General features: G+C 37.2%; 1 protein-coding gene across 4 annotated transcripts in view; it reads left to right on the forward strand.

The window, feature by feature from the left end:
• The window catches only part of NEDD4 (NEDD4 E3 ubiquitin protein ligase), a 146,619-nt gene that overhangs the window by 36,984 nt on the left and 92,570 nt on the right, over positions 1-17,065 (forward strand). For all 4 annotated transcript variants that reach the window (XM_059913231.1, XM_059913232.1, XM_059913229.1 and 1 more), the window contains one exon: positions 7,672-7,725. In XM_059913231.1, the coding sequence (XP_059769214.1) occupies positions 7,672-7,725 (54 nt within the window). Of the gene's footprint in view, positions 1-7,671; positions 7,726-17,065 lie in introns of those variants that run through there.

A 17,065-nucleotide genomic window follows, 5' to 3' on the forward strand; every position in this document is an offset into this window, starting at 1 on the left:
TGTAAATATTTATGCACCCAACATAGGAGCACCTCAATACATAAGGCAAATGCTAAAAACCCTAGAAGGGGAAATTGACAGTAACACAATCATAGTACGGGACTTTAACACCCCACTTTCACCAATGGACAGTTGATCCAAAATGAAAATAAATAAGGGAACACAAGCTTTAAATGATACATTAAACAAGATGGACTTAATTGATATTTGTAGGACATTCCATCCAAAAACAACAGAATACACTTTCTTCTCAAGTGCTCATGGAACATTCTCCACGATAGATCATATCTTGGGTCACAAATCAAGCCTTGGTAAATTTAAGAAAATTGAAATTGGATCAAGTTTCTTTTCCAACCACAACGCTATAAGACTATATATCAATTACAGGAAAAAAACTGTAAAAAATACAAACACATGGGGGCTAAACAATACACTACTAAATAACCAAGAGATCACTGAAGAAATCAAAGAGGAAATCAGAAAATACCTAGAAACAAATGACAGTGAAAACACGACAACCCAAAACCTCTGGGATGCAGCAAAAGCAGTTCTAAGAGGGAAGATTATAGCAATACAATACTACCTCAAGAAACAAGAAAAATCTCACATAAACAACCTAAACTTACACCTAAAGCAATTAGAAAAAGAAGGACCAAAAAACCCCAATGTTAGCAGAAGGAAAGAAATCATAAAGATCAGATCAGAAATAAATGAAAAAGAAACAAAGGAAATGATAGCAAAGATCTATAAAACTAAAAGTTGGTTCTTAGACAAGATAAATGAAATTGATAAACCATTAGCCAACTCATCAAGAAAAAAAGGGAAAAGACTCAAATCAATAGAATTAGAAATGAAAGGGAGAAGTAACAACTGACACTGCAGAAATACAAAGGATCATGAGAGATTACTATGAGCAACTGTATGCCAATAAAGTGAACAAACTGGAAGAAATGGACAAATTCTTAGAAAAGCACAACCTTCTGAGACTGAACCAGGAAGAAATAGAAAATATACACACACCAATCAGAAGCACTGAAATTGAAACTGTGACTTAAAATCTTCCAACAAACAAAAGCCCAGGACCAGATGGCTTGCCAGGCAAATTCTATCAAACATTTAGAGAAGAGCTAACACCTATCCTTCTCAAACTCTTCCAAAATATAGCAGGGGGAGGAACACTCCCAAACTCATTCTATGAGACCACCATCACCCTGATACCAAAACCAGACAAAGAGGTCACAAAAAAACTACAGGCCAATATCACTGATGAACATAGATGCAAAAATCCTCAACAAAATACTAGCAAACAGAATTCAACAGCACATTAAAGGATCATACACCATGATCAAGTGGGGTTTATCCCAGGAATGCAAGGATTCTTCAATGTATGCAAATCAATCAATGTGATACACCATATTAACAAACTGAAGGATAAAAACCATATGATCATCTCAATAGATGCAGAAAAAGCTTTCAACAAAATTCAACACCATTTATGATAAAAAAAACCCCAGTAGAAAGTAGGCATAGAGGGAACTTACCTCAACATAATAAAGGCCATATTTGACAAACCCACAGCCAACATCGTTCTCAATGGTGAAAAACTGAATCCATTTCCACTAAGATCAGGAACAAGACAACGATGCCCACTTTCACCACTATTACTCAACATAGTTTTGGAAGTTTTAGCCACAGCAATCAGAGAAGAAAAAAAATAAACGGAATCCAGATTGGAAAAGAAGTAAAACTGTCACTGTTTGCAGATGACATGATACTATACATAGAGAATCCTAAAGATGCCACCAGAAAACTACTAGAGCTAATCAATGAATTTGGTAAAGTAGCAGGATACAAAATTAATGCACAGAAATCTCTTGCATTCCTATACACTAATGATGAAAAATCTGAAAGAGAAATTAAGGAAACACTCCCATTTACCATTGCAACAAAAAGAATAAAATAGCTAGGAATAAACCTACCTAAGGAGACCAAAGACCTGTATGCAGAAAACTATAAGACACAGATGAAAGAAATTAAAGGTGATACAAACAGATGGAGAGATATACCATGTTCTTGGATTGGAAGAATCAACATTGTGAAAATGGCTCTACTACCCAAAGCAATGTACAGATTCAGTGCAATCCCTATCAAGCTACCAATGGCATTTTTCACAGAACTAGAACAAAAAATTTCGCCATCTGTATGGAAACACAAAAGACCTCGAATAGCCAAAGCAGTCTTGAGAAAGAAAAACAGAGCTGGAGGAATCAAGCTCCCTGACTTCATACTATACTACAAAGCTACAGTAATCAAGACAGTATGGTATTGGCACAAAAACAGAAAAATACATCAGTGGAACAGGACAGAAAGCCCACAGATAAACCCATAGACATATGGTCACCTTATCTTTGATAAAGGAAGCAAGAATATACAGTGGAGAAAAGACAGTCTCGTCAATAAGTGGTGCTGGGAAAACTGGACAGCTATGTGTAAAAGAATGAAATTAGAACACTCCCTAACAGCATATACAAAAGTAAACTCAAAATGGATTAAAGACCTAAATGCAAGGCCAGACAGGATAAAACTCTTAGAGGAAAACATAGGCAGAACACTCTGTGACATAAATCACAGCAAGATCCTTTTTGACCCACCTCCTAGAGAAATGGAAATGAAAACAAAAATAAACAAATGGGACCTAATGGAACTTCAAAGCTTTTTCACAGCAAAGGAAACCATAAACAAGATGAAAAGACAACCTTCAGAATGGGAGAAAATATTTGCAAATGAAGCAACTGACAAAGGATTAATCTCCAAAACATACAAGCAACTCATGCAGCTCAATATCAGAAAAACAAACAACCCAATCCAAAAATGGGCAGAAGACCTAAATAGACATTTCTCCAAAGAAGATATACAGATTGCCAACAAACACATGAAAGGATGCCCAACATCACTAATCATTAGAGAAATGCAAATCAAAACTACAATGAGGTATCACCTCACACCGGTCAGAATGGCCATCATCAAAAAATCTACAAACAATAAATGCTGGAGAGGGTGTGGAGAAAAGGGAACCCTCTTGCACTGTTGGTGGGAATGTAAATTGATACAGCCACTATGGAGAACAGTATGGAGGTTCCTTAAAAAACTAAAAATAGAACTACCATATGACCCAGCAATCTCACTACTGGGCATATACCCTGAGAAAACCATAATTCAAAAAGAGTCATGTACCACAATATTCATTGCAGCACTATTTACAATAGCCAGGACATGGAAGCAATCTAGGTGTCCATCGACAGATGAATGGATAAAGAAGATGTGGCACATATATACAATGGAACATTACTGAGCCATAAAAAGAAACAAAATTGAGTTATTTATAGTGAGGTGGATGGACCTAGAGTCTGTCAAACAGTGAAGTCAGAAAGAGAAAAACAAATAGCGTATGCTAACACATATATATGGAATCTGAAGAAAGGAAAAAAATGGTTCTGAAGAACCTAGGGGCAGGACAGGAATAAAGATGCAGACGTAGAGAATGGACTTGAGGACATGGGGAGGGGGAAGGGTAAGCTGGGACGAAGTGAGAGAGTGGCATGGACATATATACACTACCAAACGTAAAATAGATAGCTAGTGGGAAGCAGCCACATAGCACAGGGAGATCAGCTCGGTGCTTTGTGACCACCTAGAGGGGTGGGATAGGGAGGGTGGGAGGGAGACGCAAGAGGGAGGGGATATGGGGATATATGTATACGTATAGATGACTCACTTTGTTATACAGCAGAAACTAGCACACCATTGTAAAGCAATTATACTCCAATAAAGATGTTAAAAACAAACAAACAACTGATGGTTGCATTATTGTTGAACCTCTACCTGAAATCAGATACAAAGAGAAACTCTTTTATGTGTGTGTGTCTGTGTGTGAGTGTGTTTACCAGAGGTTTAGGTGCCATAGAAATATTCTCTCATTTGGGCCATTGACCTCTTTGCTTCAACATTCTGTTCTTTTAATAGTTTTCAGTTTCTTCAGAAGCCTGCTTTCATCCTCACTTCATCTCCCTACTAGGGAGGTATGGAAGTTGCTTGCCTGCTGGTGGCCCTTGCATGTGCATATGATCTTTGCTGTGACGCTTTAATACCTTTTACAAACTCCTTTGCTATTATGAAAATAGGATCTCAAGAGGGAGAGGGTTAATATTTGTGTTCAGGCTGCCATTTTGCATTAGAATTCTCACCACATGTTTCAAATTGTATTCTTGCACTTAGTGTGTGCCTTTGATATAACCCCCCTCAAAAAACAAGTAACCAAGTCTTTTATGGTGTTTTTATAATTCAGTAGAGAGCTATTACATATTATTAACTTCATAAATGGAAGAATGTAGTCAGTTTTTTAATAACTGGAAACGGAGGAGGGGGAGTGATGGGAGGTAAGACTTCAGGGCGGAGTTGACGTTTGAGCTGAGGCTTGAACAAGAGGTAGATTTTGGACGTGTCGAGCTGAGAAGGTGTTGCACATGGAGAGACCTTAGCATGTACAGAAGTACGGATCAGAAAGCACAGTAAGCAGTGCTTAGACTGTTTCTAGCGTGATTAGAGCATAGGGTGTATGTGTATTTGGGTTGGCAGGGGACAGTTACAGGACACAAGGCTGGAAAGGCAAATTGGACTCAGATCAGGAAGCACCATTCCATGCTCAGGCATTTGAATATTATTCTTTAGGCCACTGGGAACAGCTTTTGAGTAGGGCAGTAAAGATGGCCTAAGCTATCTTTTAGGTAGGTCACTCCAGTTGTAATAGAAAAGGTAGATTTAAAAGGTAAGATAGTTGAGGTAGAGCATCCTGTTAGGAAGCTATTAATTATAGTCTGAACCAGGACAGCAGAGGCCTATTCAAGTCACATATATCTATTTTCTTAGCAGTATTCATTGAACATCTATATTATCTGACAGGTATTTTGTTAGACATTGAGACTTTTTATTTTTTCCCTCGAAATATTTTTCATGTTCTTGTCTCCCTCCCTAGTCTCACTGGGACCATCACAGGCAAAGCTCTCATCACTTCATACCGGAGTTACTAGAGCCACAGTCTCTGTGGACTCCAGGGTCTCTCTCTAGTCCAATTTATTTCGTGTATCACTGACAAAATAATATTTACATATTTACATATGTAAATGTTTATAATTTACATATTTACATATTACATGTGTTAGCATACGGTATTTTTTTTTGTAGATCATTTACATATGATCTACATCGTATCAGTTTTTCATTTAAAAGCTTAATTTTCTTCCATACCAATCAAGTCTTAATTCCTTTTCTGGATATCAGTGCCCTCAGTCTGGCTCTACCCTGACTAACCAAATTTTTCTTACCACTTTCTAACATAAAAATGTTCTTATCAGTTGATCTCCTTACAGCATGCTCATTCTGCCCCCATGCCTTTCCTCCTGCGATCTCCTTGCTGTGAATATTATCTATATTTTCTTATTCAGATTCTTCCCATCTTTCAAGTCTTAGCTCAAGCGTCATCTCCTCCCCAAAATTTCCTCTATATCCTCCTAGAAAAGATTATTGTCTTAACACGGTTTTTTCTATCCCCGTGGCATATCTGGCCCTTTAAGTGGGGCTTCTGTCCTCATAGTTGCCCCCTGGTTACAATATGACTGTAGGGGTGCCAGCTGTCCTAACCAAGTTCCACACAGGAAAAAGAAGTACAAAGGGCAAAAGCGACATCTCTCCCAGCTGAGTCAGCCCCATTTAAAAAGCTCTCCCAGGAACTTCCCTGGTCGTGCAGTGGTTAAGAATCCGCCTGCCAATGCAGGGGACATGGGTTTGAGCCATGGTCCGGGAAGATCCCACATGCCACAGAACAACTAAGCCTGTGCACCACAATTTCTGAGCCTGTGCTCTAGAGCCCACGAGCCACAACTACTGAGCCCATGTGCCACAACTACTGAAGCCCATGCACCTAGAGCCTGTGCTCCGCAACAAGAGAAGCCACCGCAATGAGAAGCCCGCGCACCGCAACGAAGAGTAGCCCCTGCTCGCTGCAATTAGAGAAAGCCTGCACGCAGCAATAAAGACCCAACGCAGCCAAAATTAATTAATTAATTAATTAATTAAAAAAGAAAAGCATAGTCAATCTTTAAATAAAGAAATAAATAAATAAAGAGCTCTTCCAGAAGTCCCACCCAGTGACTGCTGCTAGGTTGGCCTCTTTGGTCAACCCGGCTGCAAGGGAACATTTTTTAGAGAGTCTTATTGAGAGTCTCAGTGCTGAACAAGTCCAGAGGGCACTGTTCACATAGAAAACAATACATAAAATAGAATGGAGTGTTCCATATTTTGATCTGGGTGATGATGACACAGTAAACATGTATGAAAAATCATCAAGCTGTATATTTAAGGTTAGTAAATTTTATACTTTACTAATTTATGTTATACTTCAATTAAAAAAATTAATGCCCCTCTCCCCAAGAGTTGTGCAGTGTGATGACCCCGGGCACTTGTTGCAGGTAAAATTAGGATTATGTTCTCAGAAGAACATAAGGGAGAGTGGACATTGGGTTAGATATCTCTATATCTTTGTCACACATATAGGACTTTTTTCTGAAGGCTGTTGATACTTTTGGCATGTAAACCAAAGTTTTAAAATATCTCAGTGTTTAATGTAATATATTTATCATAGAGAAAATATCAACTTAAATGTGAGAATGTTTCATACATCATCTTAACCTCTGGTATAACAAATTATTAAAGATTTTCTTTGTGTTTGATATTTAGTAGATATTAACTTGATATTGAAACATTTCAGCAAAAATGAAAGCATTGGCTTTGAAAAATAAATTACCGCATGTTAATTTTACTCATGCTATAAGATATAAACAGTAAGTGAAAACTCAGTGTATACTTTTTGACTGCTTATGTACTTTAGATAGTATAAACAAGATTGGTTTTATCAAGTCAGTACTAAAAGGATTCAGAACACTAGTCTCCATAAAATCAACATCCACTTTGGGTATTTCTAACCTGATAAATAAAAAGTGAGTAGATAAAATTGATAATAAGTTAAAATCTAATCTGTATTTTTAAGTGCTTGTAAATATGTAATTTTTTGAAATTTTATCTCACTTTCAGGAATTTCTTGGAGGTCTAGTGGTTAGGACTCCGGGCTCTCACTGTGGAGGGTGTGGGTTCGATCCCTGGTCGGGGAACTAAAATCCCATAAACCATGTGGCCAAAAAAAAAAGAAATTTTATCTTACTTTCTTTTATTCTATTTTAGAAAAAATGGAAAAATAAGCAACCAAATCCACTTTGTCATTATGGAAAAATTACTAGAAAATGGGTGACTTGTGACTGGTCTGAGCTTTGTATATATTAAGTATCTTGTGTAATTTAAAATATATTGTAAGTAACAGGAATTAGGAAATGGTAACATTTTCAAGCATTTATTTCTCAGTGTTTGTGGGTTGATGTTCACTTTTTTTAAATTAAAAGTATAGTTGATTTACAATGTTATGTTAGTTTTTGGTGTACAGCAAAGTACACACACACACATATAATTTTTCAGATTCTTTTCCATTATAGGTTATTACAAGATATTGAATATAGTTCCGATGTTCACTTGTTTTTAAAGAAAGGTTGTTTTTTTCTTACTTAGGTTCACCCTCAGCAGCACCGGCTTCTTTTTGAAGTGTTTGATGAAAATCGATTGGTGAGTTCTATTGTACGAGTATAAAATGTGAAGCAAGGGTATATTTCAGTAGAGCAGCAAGGAAAAGTGGGCTGGGTATCTGTGAGGTGAGGGATGCTTTTGGGGTGGTTATGGAGACTCTGGGCAAAATGGTGGAGAGATAGAATTATTTTTTTCCCTCTTTCCTGGTGCTACTCTCTACCCTTCTGTTCTCCCAGGCACCTCCTGTGATTGTCAGTTCTCAGCAGATTCACGGTCTTCCTCAAGGCCTGACATGGCAGGAGATGCAGGAAAGGCAGCCTCTTTGTCTGGCCTTCCCTCACACTCATCCTTGTACCCTGGTCGGTAGTCCCAGGCTCAGGAGCCTTCCCCTCCTCACTCCAGTGGATTTCTTGGGGTTACCTGTATCCAGTTATGACATCCCATCCTCTCCCTTATCCCCACCATTCTACAAAGGAAAGCTATCCTCTCTACACCGATGAAGTAAAGTCCTCTGAAGGTTTGCCAGCCCTTAGAGGGACAAAAAGCAAATATAACCTGATTTTATTTTTATAAAAGGATAGTTCTGATTCCTGATTTCCTAAAGACTGTCTTGAAATCCTATCCTTTTCCTAATTTGTCTCTTTGGAACTTTATTTCAAACCTTCTTTTTAGCATCTTACGTTTACATTTTAAACCTGTAAGATTTGAATATGAAGGTGTAAGAACCGTGTTATATATTCAAAGCTTATCAGTTACCAAACAGAAGCACCAAAAAAGAAATTAAACAGTTTTATTCATTTTATAGCTAACATAGAAACTGGATTTTTTAAAGAATCTATTTTTAGTGTTGGACTATATAACACTTTGTTTTTTCGGTCAAGAAGTGATAACTATACTAGTAACTGAAGATATTGCAGATGAAATCATTAGTTAGTATCATAACAGGCAAAGGTACTTTTTTGCAGCCAAGGGAGACTTCAGCACTAACTGGCAACCTAATTTTGTTAACGCTGAGTGACAGATATTGATGATTTGCTTATCAGATTTGGTTAGTCACAGAGCTTTTCGTTTTCTGTTTGTATTTTTGCCTTTTTTTTTTTTTTAACAGAATAGGGAATGTCTTCTGTTTTTTCCCTCTGTCACTACAGATCTGTTTTCCTTCTAGATAGGACCAGGTGAAATTTAGTACTGGTGTTTTTTTAATCATGAAATAGACATACAAAAAATATATTTAATATAAATCTTTATTTTAAATAATAAGATAAATATCTGTACACTTATGACTCAACTTAAGAACTAGAATATTACCAAAATCTTCAAAACCCCTCATACTCCTCCCCAGTAGCATCTCCTTTTCTTCCCCTGCAAGTAGTAGCCACTGTCCTGAATATTGTGTTTATCTTTCTTATTTAAAAATTTTTATCATGTATGTATGTATCCCTAAAAGCATAGTAGTTTCCTTTTTCATATTTTTGATTTTATTAGAATAGTAGCACTCTGAATACTTTCCTCTGTGACATGCTTTTTGCTTAATGTTATATTTGTAAGGTCGATCTGTAATAAGACATTTTACAGATGCATAGTTTTCCCTTCATCTGCAAATGCTGTAATACCATAATTTATGTATTTATCCTCCTTAATAGATATTAGTGTTGTTTCCAGGTTTTTGCTATAACCAGTTGATAAACATTCTTGCTATGTTTCCTGATATACGTGTATGAGTGTATCTCTAATGTTCTTATTTTGGGGTTGAATTGCTGGGTCATGTGTTATTTTTCCTGTTGTTAGTGACATTGATATGAATTTCTTCCTGATTCTTGGGTACATAACTGGTGAACTATTTTATTTGAGTTATTTGCATATTGTCCACAAGGAGGACATGTTTATGCTTTCCACCCTGCTTATAGTTATCTGGTCTTTTTTGCTGATAATCTTAGTATGGTGTGACTCTTCATTGCCAAAACTGATATTTATCATGCTCTGATTGGTGCATTAACACTCCTTGACCATTTACCATGTATAGAGTACTCTACAGGGTGTCACGATATATCGAAAGAGAAAAAGCATTGCTTCTGATATTAACAATGGAATATTTCTAAAAGCAAAAAGAAAATAATGCACTTAACAGGATATTATAGATCCCCATACCAAGGAGTCAGAAGTCCTTGTAGTCTGGCTTGTGATTTGGTACATTAGCTTGCAACCCTAGACAGATTATTTAATCCTTCTGAAAATATTTTCTCATGTTTAAAAAATTGGAATAACAGTATTTGCCTTACCTATCTGATAAATATATTATGAAAATAAAGTGAGAGAGTAGTTATCAAAGCACTCAGAAAATTTTTCATCATTAATACAAAGTGTTATTTAACGTTCATGGAATCATGCGTTTGTGGCTCTCTGGTATCACATTTTGTGTGGTAACTACAGTATGCCATTTCGGGCATCTACTGTGTTAGATACTCTGCTATGCATTAGAAATGTAGTTTTTCTTAAGAAGCTCACTTTACTAGCAAAAGGGAACAAGAAATAATTAGAACAGGGTGGTGCTTATCATTCTAATGCTCTGATTTGTTGTTAGTCCTAGCAGGTAATTGAAGTGTACAGATCACCTGAGATGTCATAGAAACTGTAGCCATTGATGGAATAACAGGCTTGATTGTGTAGCAGTAAATTGGCCTATGCACTGTAAATGTCATTTTATCCTTCTCCTGTAGCATTCACAACTAAATTAGAAGTGCATCCTTTTCCTAGCAGATTCTCTTTGGAAATGTACAGCGAAGAGCACAGGTACACTTTTAAGGAAAAAGAATTTCTAGTCATCTGGAAGATATTTGCAATATAAGTGATATTTTTTCAGCCAGTTTTAAGAGGCTGGGGGTTAAAACTGTCATAGTTTGGTGATGGTTGTGGTGGTGGTGATGTTGATGGTGATGGGACATTTGAGAATGATGTGCCTTTAAATGAATTCTACCCACCAATGCAAAAGTTAGTGCTTCCGTGTCACTACCCAAGAGCTATGTCTGCACGCATACAGCCTCTGAAGCTTTAGGAGACGCCTATATTCCATATTCCAGGCGGAGATGCTGTGCTTCTCAAGTTCAGTGGTTGTATTAGTCAGGGTTTTCTAGAGAAACAGAACCAATAGGACACACACACACACACACACACACACACAGAATGAGAGAGTGAGAGATAATGAGGTGGGGGGGATTGATTTACTTTAAGGAGTAGCTTTACATGATAGTGGAAGCTGGCAAGTCTGAAATCTGTGAGATGGTGCTGTCAGGTTGCAGATTCAGGTAAGAGTTAATGCATCTGAAATCTGCAGTGCTGGGCAGCAAGCTGGAAACTAAGGCAGGGTTTCTGTGTTATAATCTTGAGGCAGAATTGCTGCTTCCAGAAACCTGTCTTTGCTCTTAAGGCCTTTAACTGATTGGATGAGAGCCACCACATTATGGAGGGCATTCTGCTTTACTCAAAATCTACAGATTTAAATGCTAATCACGTCTAAAAAATAGCTTCATAGCAACATCTAGTTCAGTGTTTGACCCATCAGCTGGGCAAAATAGCTTAGCCAAGTCAACACATGCAATTAACCATCACAGTGGATATTGGCCTTCAAAGTTCTAGTCAACGATTAGTATTATTCCAGAGCCTGTCCATAGCATGTAGGTAATCACATTATTTTCTGTGTAGATAATCAATAACCAAATATCTCAGAATGTGGGGTCCTGAGCTTCAGTCTAATCCTAGGATATTATCTGTTTCATTCTAGAATGTGAAATTCCATAGGATTTGCATAGACTCCTTCCAGGTGAGGCCTGCCACCACTCTCCAGCTCTTCTCCCCTTGAGGTTAGGGTTGATACTACTCTCTTGGCATCTGTTTGGCTGAAGGGCTTCATTCTACCCCAGGTTCTCCAGGTTGTACACATAACTGCTCTAATAGTGGTACAGATCCTATGCAGTCCCAGACCAGAGCCAGTAATGCAAACTGTTCAGCCTTCCTAGAATTTAAACTCAGACTAGAGTGCTAGGAAGTGCATTTGATTTTCTTACTTTTCCTTAGCTGAAGCCCTCTTTGCAAATGTTTCAAGCATCCTTCCTTCCTATCCAGCTGGACTACTTTTTGATATTTCTTTAGAAGTAGTAGCTGGATCCATCCAACCTCCTCCCTGGTGTTACTTAGTGCTTGCATTGTGCCCAGTATGAGCTCAAGAGGATCAGAAGAAATGTTTAGTTGCAGTCCTCACACTCTGGAAGCTTAGAATCTAGTTAAAGGACATGAAACTGATGCTTATAGTGAAGCTTAGCTAAGAGAATACATTTATCTGGTTCATTTTATATTAACAACCAAAGGAGGGGAGGGCAGACACAGAAGCAAGAAGAACTACAATCCTGCAGCCTGTGGAACAAAAATCACATTCACAGAGAGATAGACAAGATGAAAAGGCAGAGGGCTATATACCAGATGAAGGAACAAGATAAAACCCCAGAAAAACAACTAAATGAAGGGGAGATAGGCAACCTTCCAGAAAAAGAATTCAGAATAATGATAGTGAAGATGATCCAGGACCTCGGAAAAAGAATGGAGGCAAAGATCGAGAAGATGCAAGAAATGTTTAACAAAGACCTAGAAGAATTAAAGAACAAACAAACAGAGATGAATAATACAATAACTGAAATGAAAACTACACCAGAAGGAATCAATAGCAGAATAACTGAGGCAGAAGAACGGATAAGTGACCTGGAAGACATAATGGTGGAATTCACTGCTGCAGAACAGAATAAAGAAAAAAGAATGAAAAGAAATGAAGACAGCCTAAGAGACCTCTGGGACAACATTAAACACAACAACATTCTCATTATAGGGGTTCCAGAAGGAGAAGAGAGAGAGAAAGGACCCGAGAAAATATTTGCAGAGATTATAGTCGAAAACTTCCCTAACATGGGAAAGGAAATAGCCACCCAAGTCCAGGAAGTGCAGCGAGTCCCATACAGGATAAATCCAAGGAGAAACACACTGAGACACATAGTAATCAAATTGGCAAAAATTAAAGACAAAGAAAAATTATTGATGCAGCAAGGGAAAAATGACAAATAACATACATGGGAACTCCCATAGGGTTAACAGCTGATTTCTCAGCAGAAACTCTACAAGCCAGAAGGGAGTGGCATGATATACTTAAAGTGATGAAAGGGAAGAACCTACAACCAAGTTTACTCTACCCAGAAAGGATCTCATTCAGATTCAGTGGAGAAATCAAAAGCTTTACAGACAAGCAAAAGCTAAGAAAATTCAGCACCACAAAACCAGCTCTACAACAAATGCTAAAGGAACTTCTCTAAGTGGGAAACACAAGAGAAGAAAAGGGCCTAAAAAAACAAACCCAAAACAATTAAGAAAATGGTCATAGGAACATACCTATCGATAATTACCTTAAATGTGAATGGATTAAATGCTCCAGCCAAAGGACACAGGCTTGCTGAATGGATACAAAAACAAGACCCATCTATATGCTGTCTACAAGATACCCACTTCAGACCTAGGGACACATACAAATTGAGAGTGAGGGGATGGAAAAAGATATTCCATGCAAATGGAAATCAAAAGAAAGCTGGAGTAGCAATACTCATGTAAGATAACACAGACTTTAAATCAAAGAATGTTACAAGAGACAAGGAAGGACACTACATAATGATGAAGGAATCAATCCAAGAAGAAGATATAACAATTATAAATATATATGCACCCAACATAGGAGCACCTCAATACATAAGGCAACTGCTAACAGCTATAAAAGAGGAAATCAACAGTAACAAAATAATAGTGGGGGACTTTAACACCTCACTTACACCAATGGACAGGTCATCCAAACAGAAAATTAATAAAGAAACAGAAGCTTTAAATGACACAATAGACCAGATAGATTTCATTGATATTTATAGGACATTCCATCCAAAAACAGCAGATTACACTTTCTTCTCAAGTGCGCATGGAACATTCTCCAGGATAGATCACATCTTGGGTCACAAATCAAGCCTCAGTAAATTTAAGAAAATTGAAATCATATCAAGCATCTTTTCTGGCCACAATGCTAGGAGATTAGAAATGAATTACAGGGGAAAAAACGTAAAAAACACAAACACATGGAGGCTAAACACTACATTACTAAATAACCAAGAGATCACTGAAGAAATCAAAGAGGAAATCAAAAAAACCTAGAGACAAATGACAATGAAAACACAACAAGCCAAAAGCTATGGGATGCAGCAAAAGCAGTTCTAAGAGGGAAGTTTATAACTATACAAGCCTACCTCAAGGAACAAGAAAAATCTCAAATAAACAATCTAACCTTACACCTAAAGGAGCTAGAGAAAGAAGAACAAACAAAACCCAAAGTTAGCAGAAGGAAAGAAATCATAAAGATCAGAGCAGAAATAAATGAAATAGAAACAAAGAAACCAATAGCAAAGATCAATAAAACTAAAAGCTGGTTCGTTAAGAAGATAAACAAAATTGATAAACCATTAGCCAGACTCATCAAGAAAAAGAGAGAGAGGACTCAAGTCAATAATATTCGAAATGAAAAAGGAGAAGTTACAACAGACACCGCAGAAATACAAAGCATCCTAAGAGACTACTACAAGCAACTCTATACCAATAAAATGGACAACCTGGAAGAAATGGACAAATTCCTAGAAAGGTATAACCTTCCAAGACTGAATGAAGAAGAAACAGAAAATATGAACAGACCAATCACAAGTAATGAAATTGGAACTGTGATTAAAAATCTTCCAACAAACAAAAGTCCAGGACCAGATGGCTTCACAAGTGAATTCTTTCAAACATTTAGAGAAGAGCTAACACCCATCCTTCTCAAACTCTTCCAAAATATTGTGGAGGAAGGAACACTCCCAAACTCATTCTATGAGGTCACCATCACCCTGATACCAAAACCAGACAAAGATACTACAAAAAAAGAAAATTACACACCAATATCACTGATGAATATAGATGCAAAAATGCTCAACAAAATACTAGCAAACAGAATCCAACAACACATTAAAAGGATCATACACCATGATCAAGTGGAATTTATCCCAGGGATGCAAGGATTCTTCAATATATGCAAATCAATCAATGTGATACACCATATTAACAAATTAAGAATAAAAACCATATGATCATCTCAATAGATGCAGAAAAAGCTTTCAACAAAATTCAACACCGATTTATGATAAAAACTCTCCAGAAAGTGGGCATAGAGGGAACCTACCTCAACATAATAAAGGCCATATATGACAAACCCACAGCAAACATCATTCTCAATGGTGAAAACCTGAAAGCATTTCCTCTAAGATCAGGAACAAGACAAGGATGTCCACTCTCTCTGCTATTATTCAACATAGTTTTGGAAGTCTTAGCCATGGCAATCAGAGAAGAGAAAGAAATAAAAGGAATACAAATTGGGAAAGAAGAAGTAAAACTGTCACTGTTTGCAGATGACATGATACTATACATAGAGAATCCTAAGGATGCCACCAGAAAACTACTAGAGCTAATCAATGAATTTGGTAAAGTAGCAGGATACAAAATTAATGCACAGAAATCTCTTGCATTCCTATACACTAATGATGAAAAATCTGAAAGAGAAATTAAGGAAACACTCCCATTTACCACTGCAACAAAAGAATGAAATACCTAGGAATAAACCTGCCTAGGGAGACCAAAGACCTGTATGCAGAAAACTATAAGACACTGATGAAAGAAATTAAAGATGATACAAACAGATGGAGAGATATACCATGTTCTTGGATTGGAAGAATCAATATTGTGAAAATGACTATACTACCCAAAGCAATCTACGGATTCAATGCAATCCCTATCAAATTACCAATAGCATTTTTTACGGAACTAGAACAAAAAATTTTTAAATTTGTATGGGGACACAAAAGACCATGAATAGCCAAAGCAGTCTTGAGGGAAAAAAACGGAGCTGGAGGAATCAGACTCTCGGACTTCAGACTTTACTACAAAGCTACAGTAATCAAGACAATATGGTACTGGCACAAAACCAGAAATAGAGATCAATGGAACAAGATAGAAAGCCCAGAGGTAAACCCATGCACCTATGGTCAACTAATCTATGACAGAGGAGGCAAGGATATACAATGGAGAAAAGACAGTCTCTTCAACAAGTGGTGCTGGGAAAACTGGACAGCTACATGTAAAAGAATGAAATTAGAACAATCCCTAACACCATACACAAAAATAAACTCAAAATGGATTCGAGACCTAAATGTAAGACTGGACACTATAAAACTCTTAGAGGAAAACATAGGAAGAACACTCTTTGACATAAATCACAGCAAGATCTTTTTTTGATCCACCTCCTAGAGTAATGGAAATAAAAACAAAAATAAACAAATGGGACCTAATGAAACTTCAAAGCTTTTGCACAGCAAAGGAAACCATAAACAAGACGAAAAGACAACTCTCAGAATGGGAGAAAATATTTGCAAATGAATCAACGGACAAAGGATTAATCTCCAAAATATAGAAACAGCTTATGCAGCTCAATATTAAAAAAACAAACAACCCAATCCAAAAATGGACAGAAGACCTAAATAGATATTTCTCCAAAGAAGACATAAATATGGCCAAGAAGCACATGAACAGCTGCTCAACATCACTAATTATTAGAGAAATGCAAATCAAAACTTCAAAGAGGTATCACCTCACACCAGTTAGAATGGGCATCATCAGAAAATCTACAAACAACAAATGCTGGAGGGAGTGTGGAGAAAAGGGAACCCTCTTGCACTGTTGGTGGGAATGTAAACTGATACAGTCACTATGGAGAACAGTATGGAGGTTCCTTAAAAAACTAAAAATAGAATTACCATATGATCCAGCAATCCCATTACTGGGCATATACCCAGAGAAAACCACAATTCAAAAAGACACATGCACCCCAATATTCATTGCAGCACTATTTCCAATAGCCAGGTCATGGAAGCAACCTAAATGCCCATCAACAGACGAATGGATAAAGAAGTTGTGGTACATATATACAATGGAATATTACTCAGCCATAAAAAGGAACGAAATTGAGTCATTTGTTGAGACGTGGATGGATCTAGAGACTGTCATACAGAGTGAAATAAGTCAGAAAGAGAAAAACAAATATCGTATATTAACGCATGTATGTGGAACCTAGAAAAAGGGTACAGGTGAACCAGTTTGCACGGCAGAAATTGAGACACAGATGTAGAAAACAAATGTATGGACACCAAGGGGGGAAAGCGGTGGGGGGGGTGGGGGGGTGATGAATTGGGCGATTGGGATTGACATGTATACACTGATGTGTATA

Source organism: Balaenoptera ricei, chromosome 2 (assembly GCF_028023285.1).
Source record: "Balaenoptera ricei isolate mBalRic1 chromosome 2, mBalRic1.hap2, whole genome shotgun sequence".
Lineage (NCBI taxonomy): Eukaryota > Metazoa > Chordata > Mammalia > Artiodactyla > Balaenopteridae > Balaenoptera > Balaenoptera ricei.